We start from the raw sequence: 27,853 nt of genomic DNA, 5'->3' as shown, positions 1-27,853 counted from the left end.
AAGAACCACTACTGCCATCTTGGCAGGGCTGTGTGTGTGTGTGTGTGTTGTGTAGGTAGACAGAGGGGAGAAGCAGGCATGACAAGGATCACCTGACCAAAGTGCCTAGTTACCCATATACTGATAGAATAAAATCTCCAGTGTAAAGGAAAAATTATTTTTACAAAAACAGAAGCATGTTTTATTTCAATCCTGTTAAGGGAGAGGGATGGAAAACACAAAATAAGGGGAGGGGTCTCTTTATATAATACACACACCAGGATCAGCTACAATGAATACCCATTCCACCCCTCCCCCACCAACTCCTATGTGGGTTCCAAGGCCAGCTGAGAATAGATGTGACAAGAATTAAGACACTTTGGCACAGTAACATGGCCAATGCACCGAAAGATGGAGAGAAGAGAATTTCCCAGGGAGCAAGGCCCTGGGCCTCAGCTGCTTCCCCAGTGGAGGGGTAATGAGAAAACTTTGGCTCAGCAGGAAGGCGGTTGTCAAAAATCTGGGTTACCTTAACTGGACTCTCCAGATCACAGACTACGGGCTGAATAGAGTCAAGATGTCTATCCAGTCCATTCTGTTCTCTGCTTTCTCTAAGATCACTTCTCTTCAGGCTTGCAATTATTGAGGGTTGGCCTGCTTCTCCTCTTCATCTTGGAAGGCAGGGGGAATAAGTGCTTATTCTGCCCTTCCTATATCTAGGCCACTTAATTACTATTTTCTTGGCTCTAAAGAGACAGAAGCCAACGAACAAGTCCGGCTCTCTTTGTGAAAGTCGGCTTGAAAGAGCCCTTGTGTTGGCAAAACTGCCTCTGCAAATGGGGTTTTTTTTTTTTTTTTGAGCCTGCCCCTTATAGACCCTCCCCAAGCTTGTTCAGACACCTCAATTGTGTGAGATGCGGGCAGAAAAGACTTGGTCCCTCTCCAGAGTTGGATTAAGCAATCCCATCTTTGATTGGAAATGGGGATGAGAAAGCAGGTGCTAGCAGGGGAAAGGACCGGGGAAAGCAAGGCAGTTTATACTAGGTTGCAGATTCAAGCCTATGGATTGTGAAGAGCCACCTAAGCTCCAGAGAAGAGGAAATCTCTGACACGATATGAACAAGTGAATATTTTAGCGGCAACCCTGTAATTCCCATAGACTAAAAGAGAATGGTCAAAAAAAAAAAAAAAAGACTGAGTGAGCAGAACCCAGCCCTCCATCTTCAATCTGAATAAAATTAACTCATACAGCTAATACTGCTCAAATACAATCATGAAGACAGATGGAGCTGCTGAAATTCACACTAAAACAAAGAAAAGGATCAAGTGGACTGTCACCTTAATCCCAAGCACCTCCCTTTTAGAGTTATCGAGAAAATATCTTTGAAAACTTGGATTGAAGGTGAGGTCCACCACCGCCCCTTGTCTCCCAATACAATACCCTTCCAAGACAGCCTGATGAATTAAGACGTCTGTTTTAAGTTTAATAGAAGGGAAGTTCAAAAAGGGAAAGCACTGAGATTTGGGAAAACTAGCAGCTAAAGCCAGAAACAAGGTTAAGGTCCTCGTGGCATTCCGGACTGGGAGTAGAATGGGAGAAGGAAGGGAAACAGGTGGTGGGTTCCTGCTGTCCTCTGGCTTTACATCTTTCCCCTGCCCTCCCATTTCTCCCAACAGCTTGATGCAGCTATTGGCCTGCCAGAGGGGATGTAATGCCCAGACCAACTTTTTATTGAGCTTATGCAGCTAACAGACTTGTAAACAGTGCCAGTCGACAAAGTTTTGCTGAATATTACAGCTTGTGCCCACTAAACACACCTCTCTCTGAGATTAAAAACAAAAAAACCAAAGTAAACAAATACTGAGAGAGAATGAAGAGACACATCTTGAGTCTTCCAGAAAGGCAAAATAAAAAACGCCACATGGCTTGGTCCCAGGCGTTCACCATGCCTAGAGTGCTGCTGCTATCACCACTGTCTCCCCTCCCTGCCAGTGGCTAGGTAGAGGTAGGGGAGAAGGGTCATCTTGGACATGCTGCAAATACAGCATTTGCTGGTGTTGACACCCTCCTGGGGCTGTGGTGGCAGACTGCTGTGTCAGGAGCCCATATCCTGGGAGTAGCAGAGGGAGCCCAGGTCCTCAAGACAGCCTGAGATGGCAGCCCATACACCTCAGCAGGGGTACCTTGCCCCTTTTCTCCAGTGCGGTTCAGCATTGAGGTTGTCTATTCCCAGTCGGTGATAAAACCTGAGCTCTTTTTCTCGTAGGTTCCCCCTCCTTTCCCCAACTTGGGGGAGTAGTGGGAGGGAACAGGGAAGGATCACTGAGGGGGCAGGGGGATACCCCGGGGATCGGTGACCTGGCCCTCTTGCAGGTTCTTCACCAGTTGTGCAAGCCAGCGTTTCGTGGTGGTGTCATCTTTTAGCACCTGGGCGAAGGTTGTGTCTTTCAGCTGGTCAGGGAGGCACTGTCTGAGTGCTTCACGTGCCCTACATCAGAGACAAACAAACCAACCAGGGAGACCAACAAATAAACCCACATTTTGTGGACAGGGAAGAGCCCCCTTCTTAGACATAAATATTTAGAATACTGTGAATCTATGGCTCCTTAAGAAGCCATTAAAATTCTCTAAAGCTATATTAGGCATAGGCTTAGAGATCTCCAAAATCTGTATCCACAAATATTTTCTGAATGATGCCCCAATGTAGAATTTCACGAAAAAGCAAAATTAAAAGGTTCAATAGTTTACTTCCATTCAAACAGCTTTCTGATTTATTAAATACTGTCAAAATACTCATGTTAGAAATATATGGATTATGGCAAATAAAATAATTCAAAAATCAGTACATTAACAAGGATATCATCAAACTTATGATAACTTAATGAATTTTAATTCTATACTAAGTTATCAATTTGTGTCTTTACAGAAATTGCTTCAGTTTTATGGTTAAAAACCTTAATAAGAGATGAGCAGTGAAAACAAAACTATGGTAGCAGTATTGTCAGATGAACTTTTAAACGTTTCACTTTCTTTGAAAAGATGACCAGCAGAAAGTCAAATCTGAAAACCTAAAAAAGGTAAATGTTAACTATGTGTAGAGCTATTTTAAACAAAGTTATAGTTTTTGCACTCAGACTAGTTTTCTTTGTACAAGTAGAATTTTAAATAAACACATTTTTAAACTTTAGTGAAACAAGAACCACTGAAGAACAGGATAAAATGGTCAACAAACAGGAAGGGCTTGAATAAACTCAGTGGCAGGAGACTGAGTTCACATTAAATCAAATCAAGCTAGCTCTCTTCCCAGGAACACAGAAATTGCTCCATTACGTGGTTTAGCAGAATATGAGCAAGTTGCTTTCAGCATGAATTATGGATTTACAAAGCAAAAGGTCAAACATTTCTAAAATGCATTATATCTACAGTGTATGATTTCTGGCAGAAAGATTATGAACATAAGCAGATAAAATAATTAGCTCAAGAAACTTATAGGAATCAAGGACAGAATTGGAAATAGAATTCAAGAGCCCTCTGGGCTGTGTTCCTTTTTAAGAGATCTTTGAAAATATACTTCTCTTTCTGACCACGTAGAGTAGCAACAGAAAATTCAAACAACAGGAGTAATGTATCATAAGGTTTCCTCTGGAATCGCCTAGACTCTCTGGAATTTCACAGTAGGATGGAGAGTTACAGTGAGAAGATGAAACTGATGGCTACTAAAATTCAGCATTTCAGATTTTAAAAAGAATCTAAGTTCTGTCTCAGACAAACTAAATGCAGTTATATCCCCACTTCCCTGTCCTAAAGACACAGGAGCTATGCCATGAGATCAGGAAACTGTTCAGCAGAGTATTTCCCTAAAGTCCTATACATCCTATAAATGTTTACCTGGGGTTATCTGAAAGTCGAAGGTAACATCTCACTACATGCTTCAGCAGACGGGCAGAAGGCTCTTTGGATAGCTGCAGGACCATCTTACCCTGTTTCCCCCAAAATAAGGGGAGGGGTTGGAAAAAACACACAAAACACAAACAAATTCTAATTGACATCAGAGATCAGATAGTCCAAGAATCATAAAAGGTTCCAAAATTGTTAGTTCTAGTCAGAGGACTGAAGTTGTTCAATGCCAGTTATAAAGAGATTAAGCTTTGTGATGAGAAGTAGTTGTAAAGGGGATAGATGAAAGAACTCACCAAGATCATGGCAACATGGGAGAAACGCTCATACGTCTGACATATATAAGCCAAACCAGTGTCATCTAACAAGATCTTCTGGAGGATGAATGTGGCAACCTGAAGCAAAACAAAATCGAAGAGTTTATAAAGTTGCTCAGATTTAATCTTCTCATTTTCTACTCATTTTCCCAGGCATGACTATCAGTCAGAAAACTGAGCAAGCAGGGATCCTTGTATATTATGTACAACTTTATCATATATGTATAGTACAAAGAATAATAAATATTACCATGTTGAACATTACTTTGTACCAGTTTTTTTTTCTAGAGGCTTTACATGCTTATCTTATTTTTATAATAAATCAATGAGGTAGGTACCATTATTATTCTCACTTTACATACAAGGGTAGGTTCTGTGTAATTATCAAATTCTTAAAAACTCAGAGACCTTCTCATTTACAGAGTACCTACTATGTGCCCGGTATAACTGTTAATCAATAATGCACCAGGTTAAGGTCCCAAGTGACAAAGTTACTGTGGCAGAGCTGAGATCCAAGCCTCATTTGAATATCTAAGGCTCTTCTCTTTTCTATAGGCCAAGATGATTTATTCAGCTATGCCTCCTCTCTTCCAGATGAAGTAAGGCCTTTCTTTCTTTTTTCTTTTCTTTTCTTTTTTTTTAGATGGAGTCTCATTCTGTCGCCCAGACTGGAGTGCAGTGGCTCCATCTCAGCTCACTGCAACCTCTGCCACCCTGGTTCAACTGATTCTCCTGCCTCAGCCTCCCGAGTAGCTAGGATTACAGGCTCCTGCCACCATGCCTGGCTAATTTTGGTATTTTTAGTAGAGACGGGGTTTCACCGTCTTGGCTAGGCTGGGCTTGAATTCCCTGACCTCGTGATCCACCTGCCTTGGCCTACCAAAGTGCTGGGATTACAGGCGTGAGCCACTGCACTCGGCTGAGATAAGGCCTTTTTTGTTCTTAAAAGATCTTGAAGAAATAAGATTTTTAAGCTTCTCTTTGAAGATTATCTAACAGTAATAAAACATATCCTGGCTGTGAAGCTTATATGTGGCCTCAATTTTTCCCTCAACTTGAGCTCATTAGCTCTTACATAAAAGAGATATTAAAATATTAGTTTAATTTAAATTAGACAATCAAGATAATGATACTCTTTCTTGGCTGCTCATCAAAATGAACTGTGGAATTATTTTACTATTTTATTGGGGTTATAACACTGTAGTAGGCTGAATAATGGCTCTCAAAGATATCCAGGCCCTAATCACCAAACTCTGCAAATGTTACCTTAAATGAAAAATGGGACTTTGCAGACGTGATTAAGTTAAGGATCTTGAGATGGGGGATTATCCCTGTTTATCCAAGTAGGCCTTAAATGTAATAACGAAGTGTCCTTAAAAGCGATGTAGAGAAGGCCAGGCAAAGTGACCCATGCTGGTAATCTCAGCACTTTGGGAGGCCAAGGTGGGAGGACTGCTTGAGGCCAGGAGTTCAAGGATGCAGTGAGTTATGATCATGCCACTGCACTCCAGCCTGGGCGACAGAGAAAACCCCATCTCTTAAAACAAACAAACAAACAAAACAACAACAACAACAACAACAACAAGAGAGATGTAGGGAGAGATTTTACCACAAAGGAGAAAGCAATGTGACAAGCAGAAAGAGATCTGAACATGCCACATCGCTGGATCTGAAGAGGGAGGGGGCCATAATCCAGGGAATGCAAGAAATGCAGTTCTAGAAGCCAGAAAAGGCAAGAAAAAGACTCTCCTCTATATCCTCCAGAGAAAGCATGACCCTCCTGATATATTGACTTTAGATTGGTGAAACTCATTTAGAACTTGTGACTTCCAAAACTATAAAACAGTAAACTTCCATTGTTTTAAGCCACTACCCTTCTAGCTTGTGGTAATTTGTTATAGCAGCAGGTTATATAGGAACCTAATATAAACTTATACACAGTAAAGTGTGTTAAGTGCACTAATCTTAAGTGTACCTTGAATTTTTACCTATGTACACATTATGTACTGTAACCAGATTAAAATACAAAATATTGTATAAAATACAGAATATTTGGGAGGTGGAGGCAGGCAGATTGCCTGAGCTTAGGAGTTCAAGACTAGCATGGGCTACATGGCGAAACTCCATCTCTACTAAAAATACAAAAAATTAGCTGGGTATGATGGTGTGTGCCTGTAGTTCCAACTACTCAGGAGGCTGAGGCATGAGAATTGCTTGAACCCAGGAGGCAGAGGTTGCAATGAGCCGAGATCACTCCACTTCACTCCAGCCTGGGTGACAGAGTGAGACTGTCTCAAAAACAAAAAACAACAACAGAAAAAAGCAATATTTCTACCAACTCAGGATTCCAGCATTCCCTTGTACCTTTCCCCAGTCAATGTTCTTTCCTCAGAGCTAACCACGAATCCAACTTATTGCCAGTAATTGGCTTTGCTTGTTCTTAAACTTCACATAGTCAACATACAGTATGAATTCCCATGTGTCTGGCTTCTTTTGCTCAACAATGCCTTTGACAGTCATCCATATATTGAATATTTAAAATAAAAAGCTTAAAAATAGCCAGGTATAGGGATGTGTACCAGTATCAAAGCTACCTACTCCAGAGAGGGAAGTGGGAAGACTGCTTGAGCCCCGGAGTTCAAGGCTATAGTGTGCCATTATCATGGCTGTGAATAGCCACTGCATTCCAGCCTGGGCAACATAGTGAAACCTTGTCTCTTTAAAAACAATAAATTGGTCAGGCACAGTGGCTCATGCTTGTACTCCTAGTACTACGGCAGAAGGCAGGAAGATCCTTTGAGCCCAGGAGTTCAAGAGTAGCCCAGGCAACATAGGGAGATCCTGTCTTTACAAAAAATAAAAATAATTAGCTGAGTGTGGTGGAGCAGGCATGTGGTCCCAGCTACTTGTGAAGCTGAGGTGGGAGGATCAACTGAACCTAGGAGGTCGAGGCGGCAGTGAGCCATGCCTATCTACTCCAGCCTGGGTGACAGACAGAGATCCTGTCTCTAAATAAATAAATAATTTAATTAAAAATTAAAAAACCAGTGCTCACTTAGACAGCACATGTACTAAAATTGGAACAACACAGAGAAGATTAGTGTGGCCCCTGTGCGAAGATAATACACAAATTCATGAAGCATTCCATATATATATTTTTAAAAGTAAAAAGCCAAAAAAATCATTATACCTGCTTACACCCAACTCAAGAATAAAATATTTGTTAGACTAAAAAAGTAATTTAATGTGACAAGGCAAATTTTAGAGCAGAGGTTGAATACTACCCAAAATAGTCAGCAGTACGGAAAAGTAACCTTGAAAAAAATCAAATAATATGAAATTTAAAAATTGAAAGTGATTAGAGAAAAAAATATGAAAGACAGATAATAGAGCATAACTGATGTTGAACCAAGAGACTTGAACGAATAAAAGAGAAAAATATACAAATCAACAAAAAAGACACAAGTAATATGCTCTTTCAGAAAAAAATTGAGGCTGGGTGAGGTGGCTCACACCTGTAATACCAGCACTTTGGGAGGCCGAGGTGGGCGGATCATCTGAGGTCAGGAGTTCAAGACCAGCCTGTCCAACATGACAAAACCCAATCTCTACTAAAAATACAAAAAAAAAAAAATTAGCCGGGAGTGGTGGTGTGTGCCTGTAGTCCCAGCTACGTGGGAGGCTGAGGCAGAAGAATTGCTTGAACCTGATAGGTGGAGGTTGCAGCGAGCTGAGATTACATCACTCCATCTCAAAAAAAAAAAAAAGGCCGGGTGGAGTGGCTCATGACTGTAAACCCAGCACTTTGGGAGGCTGAGGCGGACGGATCACCTGAGGTCAGGAGTTCAACACCAGCCTGGTTAATATAGTGAAACCCCATTTCTACTAAAAATACAAATATTAGCTGGGCATGGTGGCACACGCCTGTAGTCCCAGCTACTTGGGAGGCTGAGGCAGGAGAACTGCTTGAACCCGGGAGGCGGAGGTTGCAATGAGCTGAGATTACACCACTGCACTCCAGCCTGGGTGACACAGCAAGACTCCATCTCAGAGAAAAAAAAAAAAAAAAAAAAGATATATGATTATCAAATGAACTTTAAAAATAATAAAAGACACTTGTACGTAACCACACAAAAAAGTAAGTTCACCTAAAAAAGGAAAGAATTAGGCTGACCCTGAGACTTCTCTGCAATATTCAATGTTAGAAGACAAAAGGACTATGGCAATAGAGGTCTGAGACAGAACAATGAGGTAAGGATTCTGTACAATGAGTAAGAATTCTGTACCTTGTCATGTTGTCATTCATCGTTAAAGTACATAGTAAGCAGAAGCTCAAGTACATATAATTGATTATGTATTTTAAAAAAGCCCGGTTATAGAAGGAGCAGGATTGAAATTTTAAAATTAAAAAAATGAAACCGTAATAATATACTTAGAATTTACCTGTGGAGTGAGATGTGGGTTTGGAGAAAAGAAATTTAGTGTTTAACTTGATTTTCTTCTGAATGGTTTGGGTTTTTCAATAATTGTTTCATAATAATTTTTATTCAAAACAGAAAATATTCATACAAATTTCAAAAGCTTGAAGAGAGAAAATGATCCCAGGACCATAAGGAAGCAGCTTAAGAGTCAACACAATGTAAAATCTAAGTTAAAAGTACATACTGTTTTAGAAAGTTCACTTCCAGATTCCATAATTCGCAAACATAAAGGGATAATTTCTGTTGTCAATAAAAAGTTGATTACTTCTTGTTCATCTGTTTTCACCAGGGCCCCTAAAGAAAATAAGGACAAACAAAATTATTTTACAGTTAGGGTTTCCAGTTAACATTAACTTCGAACTGTTTATCCAGTGAGTTGTGAACTTAAATAACAGAACACAAACTGGGGTTTGTTAAAGGAATCAGATTCACACTCGTATTAAAAAAAAAAAAGGAAGAGGGCGGCGCAGTAGCTCACACCTGTAATCCCAGCACTTTGGGAGGCCGAGGCGGGCAGATCACTTGAGGTCAGGAGTTCAAGATCAGCCTGGCCAACATGGTGAAACCCCGTCTCTACTAAAAATACAAAAATTAGCAAGGCATGGTGGCAGGCTCCTGTAATCCCAGCTACTCGGGAAGCTGAGGCAGGAGAATCAATTGAACCTGTACAGGTTACAGTGAGCTGAGATCGCACCACTGCACTCTAGTCTGGGTGACAGACTCTCTCTAAAAAAAAAAGCTTTCTGCACTAAATTGTCTTTGTACCTTTGTCAAAAATCAACTGACCATATATGTGTGGGTCTATTTCTGGACTCTTCATTCTGCTCCAATGGTCTGTAAATCTTTCTTTTCTCCAGTATTACATTGCCTTGACTACTATAGTTTTCCAGTAGGTGTGGAACTCAGGTAGTATATGTCTTCCAACTTTGTTCTTTTAAAGAAATGTTTGGATATTCTAGTTCCTTTGGCTTTCCATATAAATCTTAGGATCAGTCTATTAGAAGGCTGCCATAACAAAATACCATAGACTGGTGGCTTAAACAACTGAAATTTATTGTCTCATAGTTCTAGCAGCTGAAAGTCTGAGATCAGGCTGGGCACAGTGGCTCACACCTGTAATCACAGCACTTTGGGAGGCTGAGGCAGCTGGATCACCTGAGGTCAGGAGTTCCAAGACCAGCCTGGCCAACATCGTGAAACCCTGTCTCTATTAAAAATACAAAAATTAGCTGGGTGTGGTGGCATGCACCTGTAGTCCCAGCTACTCGGGATGCTGAGGCAGAAGAATTGCTAGAACCCAGGAGGCGGAGGGTGCAGTGAGCCAAAATTATGCCACTGCACTCTAGCCTGGGCAACAGAGCAAGAATCTGTCTCACAAAAAAAAAAAAAAAAAAAAAAGCTGAGATCAGGGTGCCAGCATGGTATGGTATAGTTCTTGTAAAGTCTCTCTTCCTGGCTTGTAGATGGCCAGCTTCTCACTATGTCCTCACATGGCAGAGAGCCAATGAGGGAGAACAAGCTCTTTGGTGTCTCTTCTTAGAAGAATACTAACCTCATGAGGGCCATGTCCTCATCTAAACCTAATTATCTTTCAAAGGTCCCATCTCCAAATACCATGACATGAGGGGGTAGGGTTTCAAAGCATGAAATTTTGGGGAGGACACAATTCAGTCCATAGCAGTCAGCCTGCCAATTTCTAAAAAAAGTGCTGCTGGGATTTTGTTGGAATTCCTCTGAATCTATAGATCAGTTTGGGGAGAATGAACAACTTAACAATACTGAATCATTGATACACCAATCAATGAACATGGTTTATCTCTGCATTTTATTTCATTAGAAATCAGTTTTGTAGTTTTTAGTTATAGATCATGCATATATTTTTAAAGATTTATACCCAAATTTTCACATTTCGGTGCTGTTATAAATGGCAGTTTAAAAAAATTTCAGCTAGGTGCAGTGGCTCACATCTGTAATCCCAGCACTTTGGGAGGCCAAGGTGGGAGAACCACTTGAGCCCAGAAGTTTGAGACAAGCCTGGGCAACAAAAAGTGAGACCTTGTGTCTACAAAAAAATAAAAAAATGTAGCCAGGTGTGGTGGCATGTGCCTATGGTTCCAGCTTCTCAAGGCTGAGGTGGGTGGATTTGTGTGATCCCAGGAGTTTGAGGGTGCAGTGAGCCATGATCATGTCACTGCACTCAAGAGTGGGCAACAGAGCAAGACCTTGTCTCAAAAAAAAAAAAATAAATAAATAAAATAAAAAATAAATTTCCTATTGTTCATTGCTAGTACATGGAAATTTAATTTTTTTTTTTTTTGAGTCTCCCTCTGCCGCCCAGGCTGGAGTGCAGTGGCGTGATCTTGGCTCACTGCAGTCACTGCATCTCCACCTCCCAGGTTCAAGCGATTCTCCTGCCTCAGCCTCCCCAGCAGCTGGGACTACAGGCACATGCCACCACGCTCGGCTGATTTTTGCATTATTTTTTTAGTAGAGACTAAAAAAAAAGTAGATGAAAAAATTTAACTAGGTGAACTGACAGATTCATATTCCTGGAGTTATGGGAGAATTACAGGTTTTCAGAATGCTTAGTGTATTTGACATGCATATTCTTAGGGCATTTCAGATATACGAAGCATTCCGGTATTAGAAGTAAGACAAACAAACAAAAAAAGACAGTGGTGTGTGCCTGTGCCCATGGTCCCTATTACTTGGGAGGCTGAGGCAGAGGATCACTTGAGCCTAGGAGTTCAATTCCAGCCTGGGTAACACAGCAAGACCCTATCAGAAAGAAAAGAAAAGAAGAGAAGAGAGAAGGGAAGAGGAGAAGTCCCAAATTTAAACTCTTATTCCTTTAATAATACTCTTTATATATTGAATCAAGTTCTTATGCTTTACTCTCCCTACAATTCCAGCAAATGTTTCCACATATATGCTGAATTTAATCCCAAATGTTGGATCTCAAAGTCTTATTAACAACACTTAGAAGAGTGCTTGATAGGAGTCATCATGTTCCTGATACTTATTGATTAGTGAATGAGACAACCTCAAAGACAAAAATGAATGACTGGTGTACAAAAATCATAACCGGCAAGACAAAACACCCAACTTAGACTACTACTGTGAGTATTTCAGGCTTGCAAAACAATTCTAATAACTTACCAATAACTCCAAGGCTGGTGAGCCGAAGATACTCAAAGGGACGTGTTTTGCTGACAGTGTGCAAAAAGGGGTACAAAAAAAGTGGGATGTGTGCTGCGAGAAACGCTGACCTGGAAGAAAACAATAATTACATTCACAGCCCAGGGTTGATTTCTAAGGATCCTGAACTTTCAAATTTCTAGGTGGTTAATTCTGTAAGGCCTTAACATTGTCAGAGCAAGGAATCCTTAGGAAAACAATGTTACTGGTCATTAGTCTCAACCAATGGTTCTCAAATGGGGTAAAATTTTGCCCCCTGGAGTACATGTGGCAATGTCTGGAGACATCTTTGATTGTCACAACTCAGGATTATGAAGCACTATTGGCATCCAGTGGGAAGAGGCCAGAGATGCCATTAAACATCCTACAATGCACAGGACAGTCCTCTCCTGCCCTCTCCTTTCCATCACAAAGATTCATCCAGCCCCAAATGGTAATGGTGCCAAAGCTGAAAACCCTAGTCCAGATCACAGTGGTTAAGAAAACACATGATTTTCCCTGTAATCAGCAGAAAGTACCTTACAAACTGATTAACTTAAAATATCCAATTGTGGATTTTAAAAAATAGACCACAAAATGCTATTAAGTGTCCAAGAGATTGTCCTAGATTACCTCCCTCACCTATGACTGAATAATAGTATTCACAGGTGCAGTCGAATAAACCTTACAAACCAAGACAACAAAACAAAGCAGCCATTATCAGGCTTACCTGCTATACTTTAATAAGCACATTCTTCTTTTTTTGTTAGGGCATTTCAGATACACAAACCATTCTGAAAACAGTTTAGTCAGGCAACTAATATGTAAATCAGTCTATTATTTTATATTATTTATAGTTACACCTTGTAGAAGAGCCAACGTCCAAGATTTTTAACACTCAAAGTACTCTTGTGTTTTTGTTAAGTGCTTAAAAGTAATTTTCTTAGTAATTTCTCTAAAGCTGTGTAAGGTCAGTGCCAACCTAGCATACATTATAAGGAAACTTGACAAAGAGGAAAGGCTTTAATAAGATGACTATTAAGTGCCTTTGGGGCCATAAAAGCCCACAAAGTAGATTCCTGAACAGGATTTCCCTTTTCTTAATTTTTTAGATATGACAGGTGGCAAAAATATTTTAACTTACATGCCAATTCTCGTCTATTATAGAGGCCGCCCAGAATGCTATGTTAAGAAGGATTCTGAAGTCAAATCTGGGTTCAGTGTGGGAAAAGTGCTGGAAAAATAATTACTAAACTCCTCTTATATGCCATGCACTATGCCTCACAGATGACATAGTGTCAATAACAGGTCAGGGAGTGAGAAGTAGCTGTATGCCTGATACCTTTCCTGTAATGTGAACACTGTTTCTTTAAAGTTCATTGGGTAAAAGTAAATAAGAATCCGGAAGACCAGGAGAGAGAGAGAGAGAGAGAGAGAGAGAGAGAGAGAGAGAGAGAGAGAGACACACACACACACACACACAAACGCTCTCTCTCTCTCTCCTCCATGCCCTTCCTTTTATTATTCAGAGAACGTTTAGGACCATATTCAATGTATATCTCCCCCAAGTGACTCACCCAAAGCATTTACCTGGTTTCTGGATGTGATGCTACACATTGCAGTAATGCCAGAGCATTGCAAACTCTGTTAGACTGGTGTGCTGTCAAGGTGGGTGGGTTGATAGATGGATAAATATTTACAATTTCCTAAAAAATGGAAATCAGCATCAGATGAATAAGGAATAACTAAAAATTAATTCCCATGGTAATAAAGCAAAAAAAAAAAAAGGCAAATAAAATAGCTCTTAATTCTGTGCATCTTTTAAGAACTCAGTCATCAAAGAGGGAGCAGAAATAATGCTCATATCCTTTCATCACAAACTTACTTGGCTGAGACTAGCTAAGATATTTCTACATTTGTCTCTAGGAAGATTTTTTTTTTTTGAGACGGAGTCTCGCTCTGTTACCTGGGCTGGAGTGCAGTGGCGCGATCTTGACTCACTGCAAGCTCTGCCTCCCGGGTTCACACCATTCTCCTGCCTCAGCCTCCAGAGTAGCTGGGACTACAGGCGCCTGCCACCACGCCCAGCTAATTTTTTGTATTTTTAGTAGAGATGGGGTTTCACCGTGTTAGCCAGGATGGTCTCGATCTGCTGACCTCGTGATCTGCCCGTCTCGGCCTCCCAAAGTGCTGGGATTACAGGCGTGAGCCACTGCGCCCAGCCTAGGAAGATTTCTGTGGAGGCAAATGTAGTCATCTACACTTCCTCTTATATTCGCCAGCTACTGAGGCTATCAGTTGAGGGATACTCAAATTTTTATAATTTTGCTAGCATCCTGCTTTAAGTTACAGTGATGAGATCACTGGCCAGAAAGTGTTAAGTCAACCACGGTGACTCATAAAGAAGTTTGAATTTGGTTAGGTAGTAACATGGTAAGGACATGAATCAATGGGTGGGGATATGTATAAACAGCAGTGAATATATGCACTATCTGTCAAAAAGTAATGATTTACTCAATACAATTCCATTTACATTTTTTTTCTTTTTTTTTGAGACAGGGTCTCACTCTGTCATCCAGGCAGAGTGCAGTGGCATGATCATGGCTCACTGCAGCCTCCACCTCCTGGGCTCAATTGATCCTCCTACTTCAGCTTCCCAAGTAGCTGGGATTACAGGAGTGTACCAAGCCTGGCTAATTTTTGTATTTTTTGTAGAAATGGTGTTTCGCCATGTTGCCCAGGTTGGTCTCAAACTCCTGGGCTCAAGCAATCCTCCTAACTCAGTCTGCCAAACTGCTGGGATTACAAGCATGAGCCACTGCACCTGGCTACAATTTTCCATTTACATTATTTGTAAAACTTTTACATAGAAAAACGTTCCCATAACAAAGATCAGTTTCTTGGCTAAATGCAATAGAGATGGAATGTGAATTTACTTAAGAGTTGAAAAGTTAATCTAATTGTTAGGAATTTGGGGCAATACTTTAATGGATGATCATGCCACTACCTAGGTATTTTGGTATTGTTATTGTACCATATCAGTTAATTAGCCACCAGTGACCATTCTGGTTTGAACTGAACTTCAGTTATCTATTCTTTAATGTACAAGTGTACCCACCTTTAATACTACAGCTGTTATACCTTCAACATTTCCTCTCCAGGCCAGGCATGGTGGCTCATGCCTGTAATCCCAACATTTTGGGAGGCCGAGGTGGGTGGATCACGAGGTCAGGAGTTCAAGATCAGCCTGACCAACATGGTGAAACTCCGTATCTACTAAAAATTAAAAAAAAAAAAGCCAGGCATGGTGATGCAGGCCTGTAATCCCAGCTACTCAGGAAGCTGAGGCAGGAGAACCACTTGAACCCGGGAGGCAGAGGTTGCAGTGAGCCGGGATTGCACCGTTGCACTCCAGTCTGGGCGACAGAGCGAGATTCCGTCTCAAAAAGAAAAAAAAAAAGAAAAACAAACAAAAAAACCCAAAAAACCATTTCTTTTCCATAGAATATATTGTATCTTGTGGTCCTTATACTCTACTTTCCACCTTCCTCCCCCTGTCATGTAGATTTATCTTACAGTACTCCTAAAGCGGTGTTTGTCAAAGCGTAGTTCTTAGATCACCTGCATCACAATCACCTGGGGGAGGTGAAAGTGCTTATTAAAATATAGATTATAGGGCCCACCTCAGACTGACTAAATTGAATCTCTTGGGTAAGGATCCAAGAATCTGCATTTTAACAAATACCTCAGACCTTTCTAAAACAGATTCTTACAAACGCAGTTTTTTAAAGAATCATCCTCCTAAAGTCTTCAAATCATTTGGGCAAAGGTAAAGAAATATACAAGTGTAATGAAAACTGAACTGCCAATCATGGACATGAACCCACCTGTAAAAGTGCTGCAATAGTACCAAATGAATGCCACAGCATGGGTGCAAGGTCAGGAACAGATTCTCGCTTCTTACTTAGCTCCAGCAAAGCATTTTCCCTAGTCTCAGGACTGGACAGCTCATTGATCCACTGATAGATCTTTTCTCTATCCACTTGTGCCAGTGTAGTAGGCACAGGCTTCAGATGAAGACAAGAAAGTAAATATCAGTTTATTAGAGTCAAACCAAGTCTTACCCTGCAACAGAGTTTTAGAGGAAATATATTTTTCATGAATACCAGGGGAGCGTTTCTAAATACATACATTTGATGTCAACTATTCAATCTCTTTGGTAGTTACTGATGAAAATCTAAAATGCACACATACCCTTTGATAATTCCATGTTTAGGAATTTATCCTGTAGGTATAATTGGGCTGTGCTAAAGACATACCAGGATGTTTACTGTTGCACTGTTTTAAAAGCAGAAAACTGGCCGGGCGCGGTGGCACACCCCTGTAATCCCAGCGCTGTGGGAGGCCATGTTGGGTGGGTCACTTGAGGTCAGGAGTTTGAGACCAGCCTGGCCAACATGGCGAAACCCTGTCTCTACTAAAAATACAAAATTTAGCTGGGTGTGGTGATGGGCGCCTGTAATCCCAGCTACTCAGGAGGCTGAGACAGGAGAATTGCTTGAACTTGGGAGGTGGAGGTTGCAGTGACCCGAGATAGCGCCACTGCACTCCAGCCTGGGCAACAGAGCAAAAAAAAAAAAAAAAAAAAAAAAAAAAAAAAAAAAAAAAGCCAGGTGTGGTGGTGCATGCCTGTAGTCCCAGCTACTCAGGAGGCTGAGGCACTAGAATCGCTTGAGCATGGGAGGTGGAAGTTATAGTGAGCTGAGATTGCACCATTGCACTCCAGCTTGGGCGACAGAGTGAGACTCTGTCTCAATAAACAAACAAACAAACAAATAAATAAATGCAGAAAACTGGGCCAGGCGTGGTGGCTCACGCCTGTAATCCCAGCACTTTGGGAGGCCAAGGCAGGTGGATCACGAGGTCAGGAGATTGAGACCATCCTGGCTAACACGGTGAAACTGGTGTCTCTACTAAAAATACAAAAAATTAGCTGGGCGTGGTGGCAGGCGCCTGTAGTCCCAGCTACTCTGGAGGCTGAGGCAGGAGAATGGTGTGAACCCAGGAGGCGGAGGTTGCAGTGAGCCGAGATCGCGCCACTGCACTCCAGCCTGGGTGACAGTGTGAGACTCTGTCTCAAAAACAAAAATGCAGAAAACAAACAAGTATCTCTCACTAAGAGACTGGTTAAATATTGGTGCAGCTTTATAATGTGATACTATGTAGTCCTTTAAAAAAAGAAGCAGCTCTCTATATACTGAATATATATTGATACTAAGTAAAAACAATAAAAGGGTTACAGAAGCATATAAAATGTTTCCATTAATATACACACATATAAAAATAAAAAATACATATACATTCTTACACATTTACATATAACATTTCTAGAAGGACACATAAAAAACTGTTAACTGTAGTTACCTCTAAGGTTGGGGATTTACAGGGAGACTTACTTTTCATTGTTTACACTAAAACCTTTTGCATAAACTTTTTTAAAAAAACCATATGCATATCATAGTTTTTGAGAGGAAAAAAAATTATGCCTTCCCATACTGGTCCCTCCCCAGTGATTCTGACATCCCCCCTCAACTGAGCAGAAAACCTGTAATTTGGAAAAGCTCTCCCTCTTAATGATTCTTCAGTATATTCTCTAACTACATCCCTTTGAGAACCATTCATTACTTACTCATGTAGGAAATACATACTTAATAGGGCATGCTTTCATTATTATGCTAAAGAATCACAATATTCCCCCCAAATTTGAATATTTTATAATTCTCTATAGTCATCAAATATGTTTGTGACCTTGGTTAAGTTCCTTAATTATTCTTATCTGGAAAACAAGATGGGAAACTAGAAAAATGATAATTGCTACCCCTAAGCTCTAAACTGCTAACAAATTCCTGGTGATTTCCATCTCTATGCCCAATATGTTCTCAGGTAATTGCCCCCAACCATGAGAAATAAAAGAAGGAGCGGGAGGCGGGGAGGGGGGGAAGGCTATCTACACTTGCAGATGAGATCACTAATGTTCAGAGGAATTAACTCACTCAATTTAACCAGGTATGAAGGTATGAAGTTGCGTATTCCCGTACTTTTTTGAACTATATTACACAGTTTCTCACAGTACTTACAAGTTCCCAAAAGATCTTAGCTTGACAGAATGATGACCTACCCATTGTACAGATATAAAGACAAAGAACACAAAGAACTGCCTTTGTTGAAGATCAGAAGCATAAAATAGACTTTGAGGTGGATTCAAATTTACTCTACCCAATCTGAATAATGGCCTTTTAAAAATGGAAGCTTCATTATAAGTTTTTAGCTTTATTTTTACTATTTCACTAGCCTGACAGAAAGAATCACAAGGTGTTCTGCTAAATAGACTGAAATACAATGCAGCTTAAGCTTTAAGTGCCTTACAGTAATCTGCTAAAAGCTGTTTTGTAACTCCCTTCAGGGATGGTCCTCAAGGAATCAATCATAGGCTCTTAAAGCAACAATATGATAGAAGGAATATGGTAGCTTTTTTCCTCCTTTCCCAACAGCAAAAGCAGTGTTGTTCAGGCACTTGCCCTTTCTAGGCAGCCACAAACAGGCCCTCAACTTAAAAACTATTTTTGGAAATGTAATTCCTACCTGAAGATAGGGTATGTGTTTATTTAGAATATTACATCACCTTAGACGCTCAGCAGAAACACAGGATAAAATTTTAGTGTTAGGTTTCCTGCCCAGTCTCTTGGATGACCCCACAATCCAGTAACTAAAGGGGGCCTCACAGATACTGGTCTGGCAATATAGTACCTTTCCTGATTAATCAGTACCCATTCCAGCTGACCTTCCCCAAAGTCTTGTCATACAGATACCACCATCAGTAAACTCCATCACCCCTACTAGAGCCAGTGTGTGACTTGCAGTTGGCACCTTGTACCCCATCTTGCCCTGGTAACCACTGGTTTGCATACCATGCCTCCTGAACACCAGGCCCCATCCCTACATATTTTCTTTCTGGAGCTGGCCTGATGCCCACAGAGAAGATGGCCCTGCTGGCAGTGGTGTGGGCACTCTGAAAGGCCAATGCCTGGTGCGTACATGGGTTCCTAAAGCCATGGACACCTGCTGCTAGCAATACTCCAATTTGTGAGATTATTTGTGGGGGCTGCAGCCTCCATGTGATTTTGATTCTAAGAGAGCTAGAACCATGTCAGGTGGGTGGTAATGTGGCCCCCATGGGCACTAGCTTGGTGTTATGGGTTCTGCTGTCATTCTAGCCAAAAGGAGGGCAGTTTGGTGCCAGGAAATATCTAGGGTGGGGATCCTCCTTTTCATCATCCCTGTTGCATTTCACCCCCAATTTAATAACAGCAGTAAGTTACACCAACTGAATACCCACTTGTCATGGGATGAATACAATTTTTTAAAAATAAAAATGAGAGCTTAAAACATACAGTGCTTACTCTGCCAGGCACTGTCCTAAATACTTATATTTACCAGCACTCTCATTTTATAGATAAGGAAAATCTGAGGCACAGAGAAGTTATTTAAAATTTAAATGGCAAGCTAGGATTTGTACCCAGGTGTTCTAGCAACAGAGCCCACACTTTTAACCGCTTTGCTAATGCTGCTTCTCATCTGCCTGAAAGACAAAATCTGATCTAAAGATGACTTTTTTTTTTTTTTTTTTTTTTGAGATGGAGCCTCACTCTGTCTCCCAGGCTGGAGTGCAGTGGTGTGATCTCAGCTTACTGCAACCTCCGCCTCCCAGGTTCAAGCGATTCTTCTGCCTCAGCCTCCCTGGTAGCTGGGACTACAGGCATATGCCACATGCCCAGCTAATTTTTGTATTTTTAGCAGAGATGGGACCTCCCCACGTTGGCCAGGCTGATCTCAAACTCCTGACCTGAAGTGATCTGCCTGCCTTAGCTTCCCAAAGTGCTGGAATTGCAGGTGTAAGCGACTGTGCTCAGCCTAAAAATGACTTCCTAATAAATTATATTCTTTGACCTAGACAATATAGTTAATACATAAAAATCTCAGACAAAAAGTAAAACGTTATTGGTGGTAGTTCAACAAAATCTGAAAGAACACTCAGTACTATGAACAGTGGCATTGATGTTAGGAGAAATTCTCTACTTATTGAGATTACAAAGCACTTAATAGGTATTGTTTTCAGAGAGAAGTCAGTACAATAGTTTCACATAGTTCCCTGTGTCACATTATGGATCAGATGGGGCATAATTTACTTAGTGAGAACCACCAACACACACACGGACATATAACAAGCAATTTTGTAACACACATATAGGAATTTCATTGTTTTGGAGAATAAAAAGGAAATATTCTTATATTTTGAGTTATATATTAATTTATATAACCAGATGATTGATAAAATATTTTGGACATTCCTAAATAAAACACCAAAACTCAAAATGTATCTTACTCTCCTTCCATATCCCAAGAGTTATTTAGGCCCATCTTTCACAAAAAGAATCTGTAATTGACATCTTTTTAAAAGGAGGTGGGCAGTAGAAGAAGGGGTACGGCAGGTGAGGGAAGAGTTAGTTCTGTTGTACTTCCTTTTTTTAAAAACATGGTTTCATTGAATGATCACAACATGGTGGTTATTAACCTCATTTAACAATCGATGAAACCATGGGCAGACAACAGGCAGATTTACTCCTCATGCCACTCTGTAACGATCACCTCTAATAATTCCTAGTTCAGATGCTACAACTCTTTGAATTTTTAATTTACTAATATATTTCTAAGGCTGTGGCTGATATGGAACTCAATCTAGTAGCACACATTGCTCACTGACAGGCAAGCAAATTAATCTATGACTTCCCTACTGGAGATTACCTTATTTGAAGCATTAATAATAATTGCAGGATACCAACCAAGAGAGCAGAGGTTGACATTTTTTGAGGCCCAGACCCTTTAAGAATCAAATGAAGTCCGGCACGGTGGCTCACGCCTGTAATCCCAGCACTTTGGGAGGCCGAGGTGGGAGGATCACAAGGTCAGGAGTGTGAGACCATCCTGGCTAACATGGTGAAATCCCATCTCTACTAAAACTACAAAAAAATTAGCCAGGTGTGGTGGCAGGCACCTGTAGTCCCAGCTACTTGGGAGGCTGAGGCAGAATGGCATGAACCCGGGAAGCGGAGCTTGCAGTGAGTGGAGATTGCACCACTGTACTCCAGCCTGAGCCACTGTACTCCAGCCTGAGCTACAGAGCAAGACTCGTCTCAAAAAAAAAAAAAAAAAAAAGAAAAAAGAAAAGAAAAAAGAAAATTGTGGATCTTTTACTCAGAAAAATACACAACTGCAAAAACACGAAAACCTATACATAATTTTAGGGAGTTCACAGAGTTCCTGCAATGTATCCATGTACCCAGGATTAAGAATCTGTTTATCAAATTGAAGAACAGGAAAGACCTCAATTTGCAAGGAACTACATGTGTATATAATTGGAACACACACTGGCGTGGGAGCCTGAAGTGACTTCAAAATCCAGTTTTGCTCTTTCTAGAATTGTGTGACCTAGGATAAGTCATTTAACTTTCCAAACCTCAATTTTCTCATTGTTAAAGTGAAGGAACTATATTAAATAATTGTCAGTCTCAGGCAGCTCTAAAATCTTCGAAATTATTTAGTTCTTAGTTGTGAGAGTCTAGTCTAAGAGGCTCTTAAAAAAAAAAAAAACTTTGACGTATAATTTGCATACAATAAAAGTGAACTCATTTTAAGTGTACGCTTCAATAGATTTTTGAGAAATTTATACACCTAAGTAACTGCTACCATAATGAAGATATAGATCCATTCACCCCAAAAAGTTCTTTAACGCCCTTTTCAGTAAACCCCATACTCAGCCTGAGGCAATCATGGGTGTTTTCTGCTACTATAGATTAGGTCTGCCTTTTCCAGAAATTATTAATATGCAGTAATATTTATTGAGCATACCATGTGTCAGGCACTGTGGATTACATCATTTTATTCTCAAAATTCTAAGAGGAAACAGGTTAATAGAGGTTTAACGTGCTCAAGGTCACACAGCCAGTGTACAGCAGAATGAGACTGAAACTCTACTTCTCTCTAGAATCGATGAGTTCTATCTGGTCTCAAGGATAGAAAGCACAAATACTCCTCCAAGTTGAAGAAATTACTCTTAAGAACCCAACAAAACTTTCTTAAATTTAATATTCCCTTAGCACAGAACTCATTAACAGCTGGATTTGGATACACAGTGAGCTCAATTACATACCTGGACACATAGAATCATCATGAGAAATCTGATTTAGATTATGAGTTATCCTTAACACTTCCAAGAATAGAAAAAAGCTCTATAGTACATTACCGTAGATTATTAATTGTAACCTGCTAAAGTCAACAGTCCTGGCCAGGCACAGAGACAGGCTCACACCTGTAATCCCAGCACTTTGGGAGGCTGAGGCTGGTGGATCACTTGAGGTCAGGAGTTCCAACACAGTGAAACCCTGCCCCTACTAAAAATACAAAAATTAGCCTGGTGTGGTGTCATGTGCCTGTAATCCCAGCTACTCGAGAGGCTGAGGTGGGAGAATCGACTGAACCCAGAAGGTGGAGGTTGCGGTGAGCCAAGATCACACCACTGCACTCCAGCCTGGGTAACAAAGCGAGATCCTGTCTCAAAAACATAAAATAAAATAAAAAAATAAAGTCAACAGTCCTGTTCTTTTAATAAGTGTGTTAAAAAACTTTCATATTATCAAAATTTAGGTGGTAACTCTCCCTCCTTTTCTGTTTAATGATTTGTATATGGAAAATGTATTTCAAATGACACCTTTTTTCCCCAAGAAAGCTTAACATACAGGTAAGATATTTACCAAAGTAAGTTACCAATGGTTAACTCCAAGTGTCACACAGGGTACTGACAGTTTAAGTTGGTCTTCTATTTCTGAAAGATTTTAACACATAATGTGAAAAGTATAAAGATGTTTATAAATTATTTTAAATAAAACATGACATTTATCTATAAATGGTAAAGAAAATGATTTCCTTCTCTGAGTAAACTAAAAAATTGATGCTGATGGTTTCTTAAACAGAAAATAGCCAAATTATCAATGTAACTTTATGTTTAAGGGCCAAAATAGCTGTTTATCTTCCTGCCAATACATAAAGAATGGAATCAGTCTGAAATAGAGATTATTTTCCCAAGTCTGGAGATCAACACGTGGATTTGGGTGTCAGCATGGTATTCCAAGAAAATGAACTTTCTAATAGTGCTGGAAGTACTAAATTAGCTTACCTTCATAATTTTATAAGAGCCAGAATGTATCTTTTTTTTTTTTTTTAAGATGGAGTTTCGCTCTTGTTGCCCAGGCTGGAGTGCAATGGCACAATCTCAGCTCACTATAACCTGCGCCTCCCAGGTTCAAGCGATTGTCCTGCCTCAGCCCCCCAAGTAGCTGGGATTACAAGCGCATGCCATGATGCCAGGCTAATTTTTCTATTTTTAGCAGAGACGGGGTTTCACTACGTTGGCCAGGCTGGTCTCGAACTCCTGACCTTATGATCCACCTGCCTCGGCCTCCCAAAGTGCTGGGATTACAGGCATGAGCCACCATGCCCGGCCCAGAATGTATTTTTTCAAAATAACTTTTAAAAAATGAAAGTGAATAAGGAAAGATAAGTTAGGCAATTTGCCTAAAGCTTCATCAGGAGACTCGGGAGGAGAAAGTGAATTAAATCCTTTAGAGTGCAGTGTTCTTTCTACTTGCCAAAAAGGAAGGCATCTGGGAGTCCATGACGGCTTCAATAAAAAGATGTAAAATAACTAATGATGCTGCTGGTTAGGCGGAAAGTGAGAGAAAGACAAGTGTTTAGGGATGCTAGAATTGTCAGTGGAAATCAGTGGGAAATTAAAAACAAAACAAAACAAAAACACATCCCCTAAAGGCTTACCTCCGGTTGTTTCACAAGCATAACATCCATTACAGAACACCTATGGCATGCAAAGATTTGTAGTTTTTTTTTTTCCTTTGAGACAGGGTCTCACTATGTCGCCTAAGCTGAAGTGCGGTAGCATGATCATGGCTCACTGCAGCCTGGAAAATTTTTAAACATTTTTTGTAGAGATAGGTTCCTACTGTGTTGCCAAGGCTGGTCTTGAACTCCCGGCCTCAAGTGATCCTCCTGCCCTGGCCTCCCAAAGTGCTGGGATTATAGGTGTGTGAGCCTTTAATTTGGGAATTAAATTCCCAAAGCTGAAGTCTGGGAACAAGTCACATATCAGTGAGTGAATCTAGCCAACCACTGAGCATTTTGTTATTCTTTCTTTCTTTCATTTTTTTTTAAAGATGGAATCTTGCTCTTGTCTCCCAGGCTGAAGTGCAATGGCACGATTTTGGCTCACTGCAACCTCCACATCCTGGGTTCAAGTGATTCTCCTGCCTCAGCCTCCTGAGTAGCTGGGATTACAGGCGCCCGCCACCATGCCCAGCTAATTTTTGTATTTTTAGTAGAGACGAGGTTTCACCACGTTGGCCAGGCTGGTCTCGAACTCCTGACCTCAGGTGATCTATCCACCTTGGCCTCCCAAAGTGCTGGGATTACAGGCATGAGCCACAGTACTCGGCCGCATTTTGTTATTCTTACTTAATCTTTAGAATAATCCTGTGTGGTACTTCTGTCCTTATTTATTAGAGGAGAGAAAAAAAGAAATTATGCTCATTGGTAGCGGTAATGAATATATGAAGATGTTAGGATGTATTCCATCAAGAATGACAACAGCAAGGTCGGGCGCAGTGGCTCATGCCTGTAATCCCAGCACTTTGGGGGCTGAGGCGGACAGATCACCTGAGGTCAGGAGTTCGAGACCAGGCTGACCAACATGAAGAAACCCCATCTCTACTACAAATACAAAAAAAAAAAAAAAAAAAAAAAAATTAGCCAGGCGTCGTGGCTAATGCCTGTAATCCCAGCTACTTGGGAGGTTGAGGCAGGAGAATTGCTTGAACCCAGGAGGCGGAGGTTGCTGTGAGCTGAGATCTCGCTATTGCACACCAGCCTGGGCAACAAGAGCAAAACTCCATCTCAAAAAAAAAAAAAAGAATCACAAAAGCCTACTACACTAAACATTTCTAGCATACGACTACTCAAGAGTCAAAATTTAAGATACTTCCCATACTATCTTAGTTTTTCCTTCTAGTGAATAATATCCTGCATTTACATGTGACTACATTCTCTCTCTCTCTTAATAGACAAAGTCTTGCTATGTTGCTCAAGCTGGAGTCCAGTGGCCATTCACAGGTGCCTTCATAGCACACAGTAGCCTGGAACTCCTGGGGTGAAGTGATCCTCCCTCCTTAGCCTCCCAAGTAGCTGGGACTATGGGCACACACCACCCAGCTTACATTCTCATTTGGCAGTACTTTGTTATCTCCCTAGCTGAAATGATGATTTACCTACAATTTTAAAAAAGAGATAAATAAAGTCACAGATACACACTTTCATTGTTCAGCAGAAAGTAAGCATCTTCTCAAGTGGCTTTGATTATTCTGGGCACTGTTGCATGCATTAATTATGCTTCTCAAATTCCAGTGAGTGATATGCATCATTACTGTCCCTTTACCCACATCAGAATAATGCAGTTTGCTCCAACGGAAGGCATGAAGAATTGAGAATGAGGTGGCTCAACTTTTTACGTTTTAGTTTCCTCACTAGCTAAATATAACCTAGTGAATGAGTGGTACGAAGGAATTTGTCAGAGCTGCTACGAGGTCCAAACATCCTAAGTCAAAGTGCATCTAAAAGTTCAAATTTTAAAATTAATGTAAGGCACTGAAAACGTGAAGAAACATGTATTGAGTACTTATTATAAGTAATGTACCACAGCTTTAATGGTTGTTTAAAAGATGCATTAGGGAGCAACTGAAAATAAAAGGAATAGCTACAGAGTTTGGGAAGGCACAGGGAAAAGAGTGGCTCAGTATCGAAGATAAAATTCTGGAGAAGACATAATCAGATTTTGAGAGATGGACAAGTCAACCTTAGAATAATTTCCCTTATTTAACCTGTCTTTCCCCTAATAGCAGCACACTCATCTTTCAACTTGCTTTTCCCCATGTTACTATATAATTTGGGAGAAGGAACTAAAAAGCTAGGGGAATTGCAATGACCTAATTGAGATATAAAAGATACTCTCTACATTGAATAGTTACAAACACTTAGAAACAGTATGAAAGGAGGCAGAGATACCAACAGCACTGGAACTGACAATGGAGATCAAATCTCAAAAAGCAGTTTTCTATAGCTTAGTCATACTTGGCTCAATTTTTCACTTTTTGTACTTAAACGTATGGCAATTTTTGGTGCTTTATTTAGTAATTACGTCATTTTGCCTGATAATACAATTTCAGTACATTACTTTCCTTAAATCATTTCCCTTTGGTTAAACAGAAAAAGCAGAATTGGTCTTCAGGAAGGTATGCTCAAATCAAATGATCTCCTTTCCCCATCATGGCAATGTTCTTTCAGTGGTCACCTTCCCTTCAATATTCTTTCATGCAGCAAAGTATCTGAGTCTTTAATCTTGTACTAGGAACTGTCCTGGCGCCGGGGAAACCACGTCAACAGGGCTCACATGATCCCTGTCCCTGCCCTCAAGGAGACAGACAACAAATAAACGAATACAATAATTACACGGGGATCAGGGCTGTAAAGGGTACTCTACTAAAGTTAGAGGCTGCGGAACTAATTTGAAGAGGATAGTCAGGGAAGGCCACTCTGAGACCGATTTAGGCAGAGACCTGAAGAAAGATGGATTTGGATAAACAGTTTAAGGAGAGGAAGGAGAGTTCAAGGAAGAGGTACCAATTACACTCATGCTGTGTATGTAAAGGAGGAGGGATAAGAAGAACATTCACTCCAGGCATAGAGACCACAAAGTGCATCTTGGAGAAAAAAAAGCGCGTTGCAGAGGGTTAGGTGGCCAGAGTAGCTGAAGCTTTAGGAGCAAGAGACATAAAACGAGATTATAAACGTGGGTTAAGTACCACATCATACAGGGCCGTGCAGGCTATGGCAAGGAGTCTAGATTTTATTTAAACGCCAAGAGAAATAGGATTACTTCGGATAGCTGAATTACACTATCTTTCTTTTTTGTTAAAAGATCACGCGGGTAAAACGAGATGTGTCGAGGAAAAGTTTTAAACGCAGAGAACCTAAGTCAGATGCAAAAATTATGCACTTTTCCGGGCCTCAGGTTTTCCATAAATAAAGCAAGTGGTTTGAACTAGAAGCCATTTCCTTCCCGCTGCGACGTGGTGAGTTCTAAGAGCAGGGGCCGCGTCAGATTGACCATGGAATTCCCCTCATCGACGCCGGCCCCCAGAACACAACTGGCGTCCTGAAACTGTTGATCAGCGCAATAAATCAATGAATGGCCTGCTACGGGCGCGGGACCAGGCCCCGGCGCCCGCAAAGAACGCGATGGGTCGCGCTGAAGTCCGCGAGAGGCGTCCGGCAAGGAAATAGGGGCCGGCTCCACCACAACCAAAGCGTGCCGAGGAGGGGAACCGGGGCCTTGGAGATTGAGGGCAGAAAAAAATCAGACTAGGGACCCGACACCGGGAATTAGGAGAGAAGGCCGAAACGTGGGTCTGAGAAAGGATTCTGGTTCCAAGCCTGGGGGCCCAGCCACTCACCGCAGCCGTCGCCAGGCTGTGCATGTTGTGAGCGGCCGCCGCTCTCTTCCACAGCCGGACGCGTCCGACCCGCGTCCCCGCTTCAGCACCCCTGCAGCGGAAAATAATGAGCCGCCGTAGCCGCCATCCGACTCCGTCTCGCTCCGCCCACTTCGCGGCCCTCTGACCTCTCACCCCCGACCCCACCCACACATCCTCTTCCCGCCTCCAGGGCCTAGTTAACAGTCCCAGAGTATGTCCTTTGCCCCTTAAGATTTAGGACCGGAAGGACGTCCGCGACCACTAGTCCCCGCAACTTCTGGCTTTGAGCAG

The 27,853-nt window shown here is 41.1% G+C and overlaps 2 protein-coding genes and 1 non-coding gene across 8 annotated transcripts in view; 2 read left to right on the top strand and 1 right to left on the bottom strand.

The window, feature by feature from the left end:
• Positions 1-154: 154 nt before the first annotated feature.
• Positions 155-27,675, bottom strand: CNOT9 (CCR4-NOT transcription complex subunit 9). Of its 2 annotated transcripts, none has more exons than XM_008971940.4 (8): positions 27,542-27,675; positions 15,740-15,919; positions 13,443-13,558; positions 11,835-11,944; positions 8,860-8,969; positions 4,174-4,272; positions 3,869-3,960; positions 155-3,048 (listed from the first exon to the last, which is right to left on the bottom strand). In XM_008971940.4, exons 1-8 carry the CDS (start codon positions 27,563-27,565, stop codon positions 3,003-3,005), a joined length of 777 nt encoding a protein of 258 aa, XP_008970188.1. In that variant the 5' UTR covers positions 27,566-27,675; the 3' UTR covers positions 155-3,002. The 2 variants fall into 2 exon arrangements, with proteins under 2 accessions (XP_008970188.1, XP_003818668.1); XM_003818620.5 differs by having other exon boundaries at positions 155-2,468.
• On the top strand, positions 7,242-7,348 carry LOC112439119 (U6 spliceosomal RNA). The gene has a single exon (XR_003027425.1). It is a non-coding gene; the product is annotated as a U6 spliceosomal RNA (small nuclear RNA).
• The window catches only part of USP37 (ubiquitin specific peptidase 37), a 119,186-nt gene continuing 118,673 nt past the window's right edge, over positions 27,341-27,853 (top strand). For 3 of the 5 annotated variants that reach the window (XM_055109113.2, XM_063595553.1, XM_055109114.2), the window contains exon 1: positions 27,730-27,853. The gene's annotated coding sequence lies outside the window, so the exon portion shown is untranslated. The other 2 variants (XM_055109112.2, XM_055109111.2) reach the window with 2 other exon arrangements.

Source organism: Pan paniscus, chromosome 13 (genome assembly GCF_029289425.2).
Source record: "Pan paniscus chromosome 13, NHGRI_mPanPan1-v2.0_pri, whole genome shotgun sequence".
NCBI lineage: Eukaryota > Metazoa > Chordata > Mammalia > Primates > Hominidae > Pan > Pan paniscus.
The sequence above is the reverse complement of the archived record's forward strand: the minus strand, read 5'-3'. Positions and strand labels throughout refer to the sequence as shown.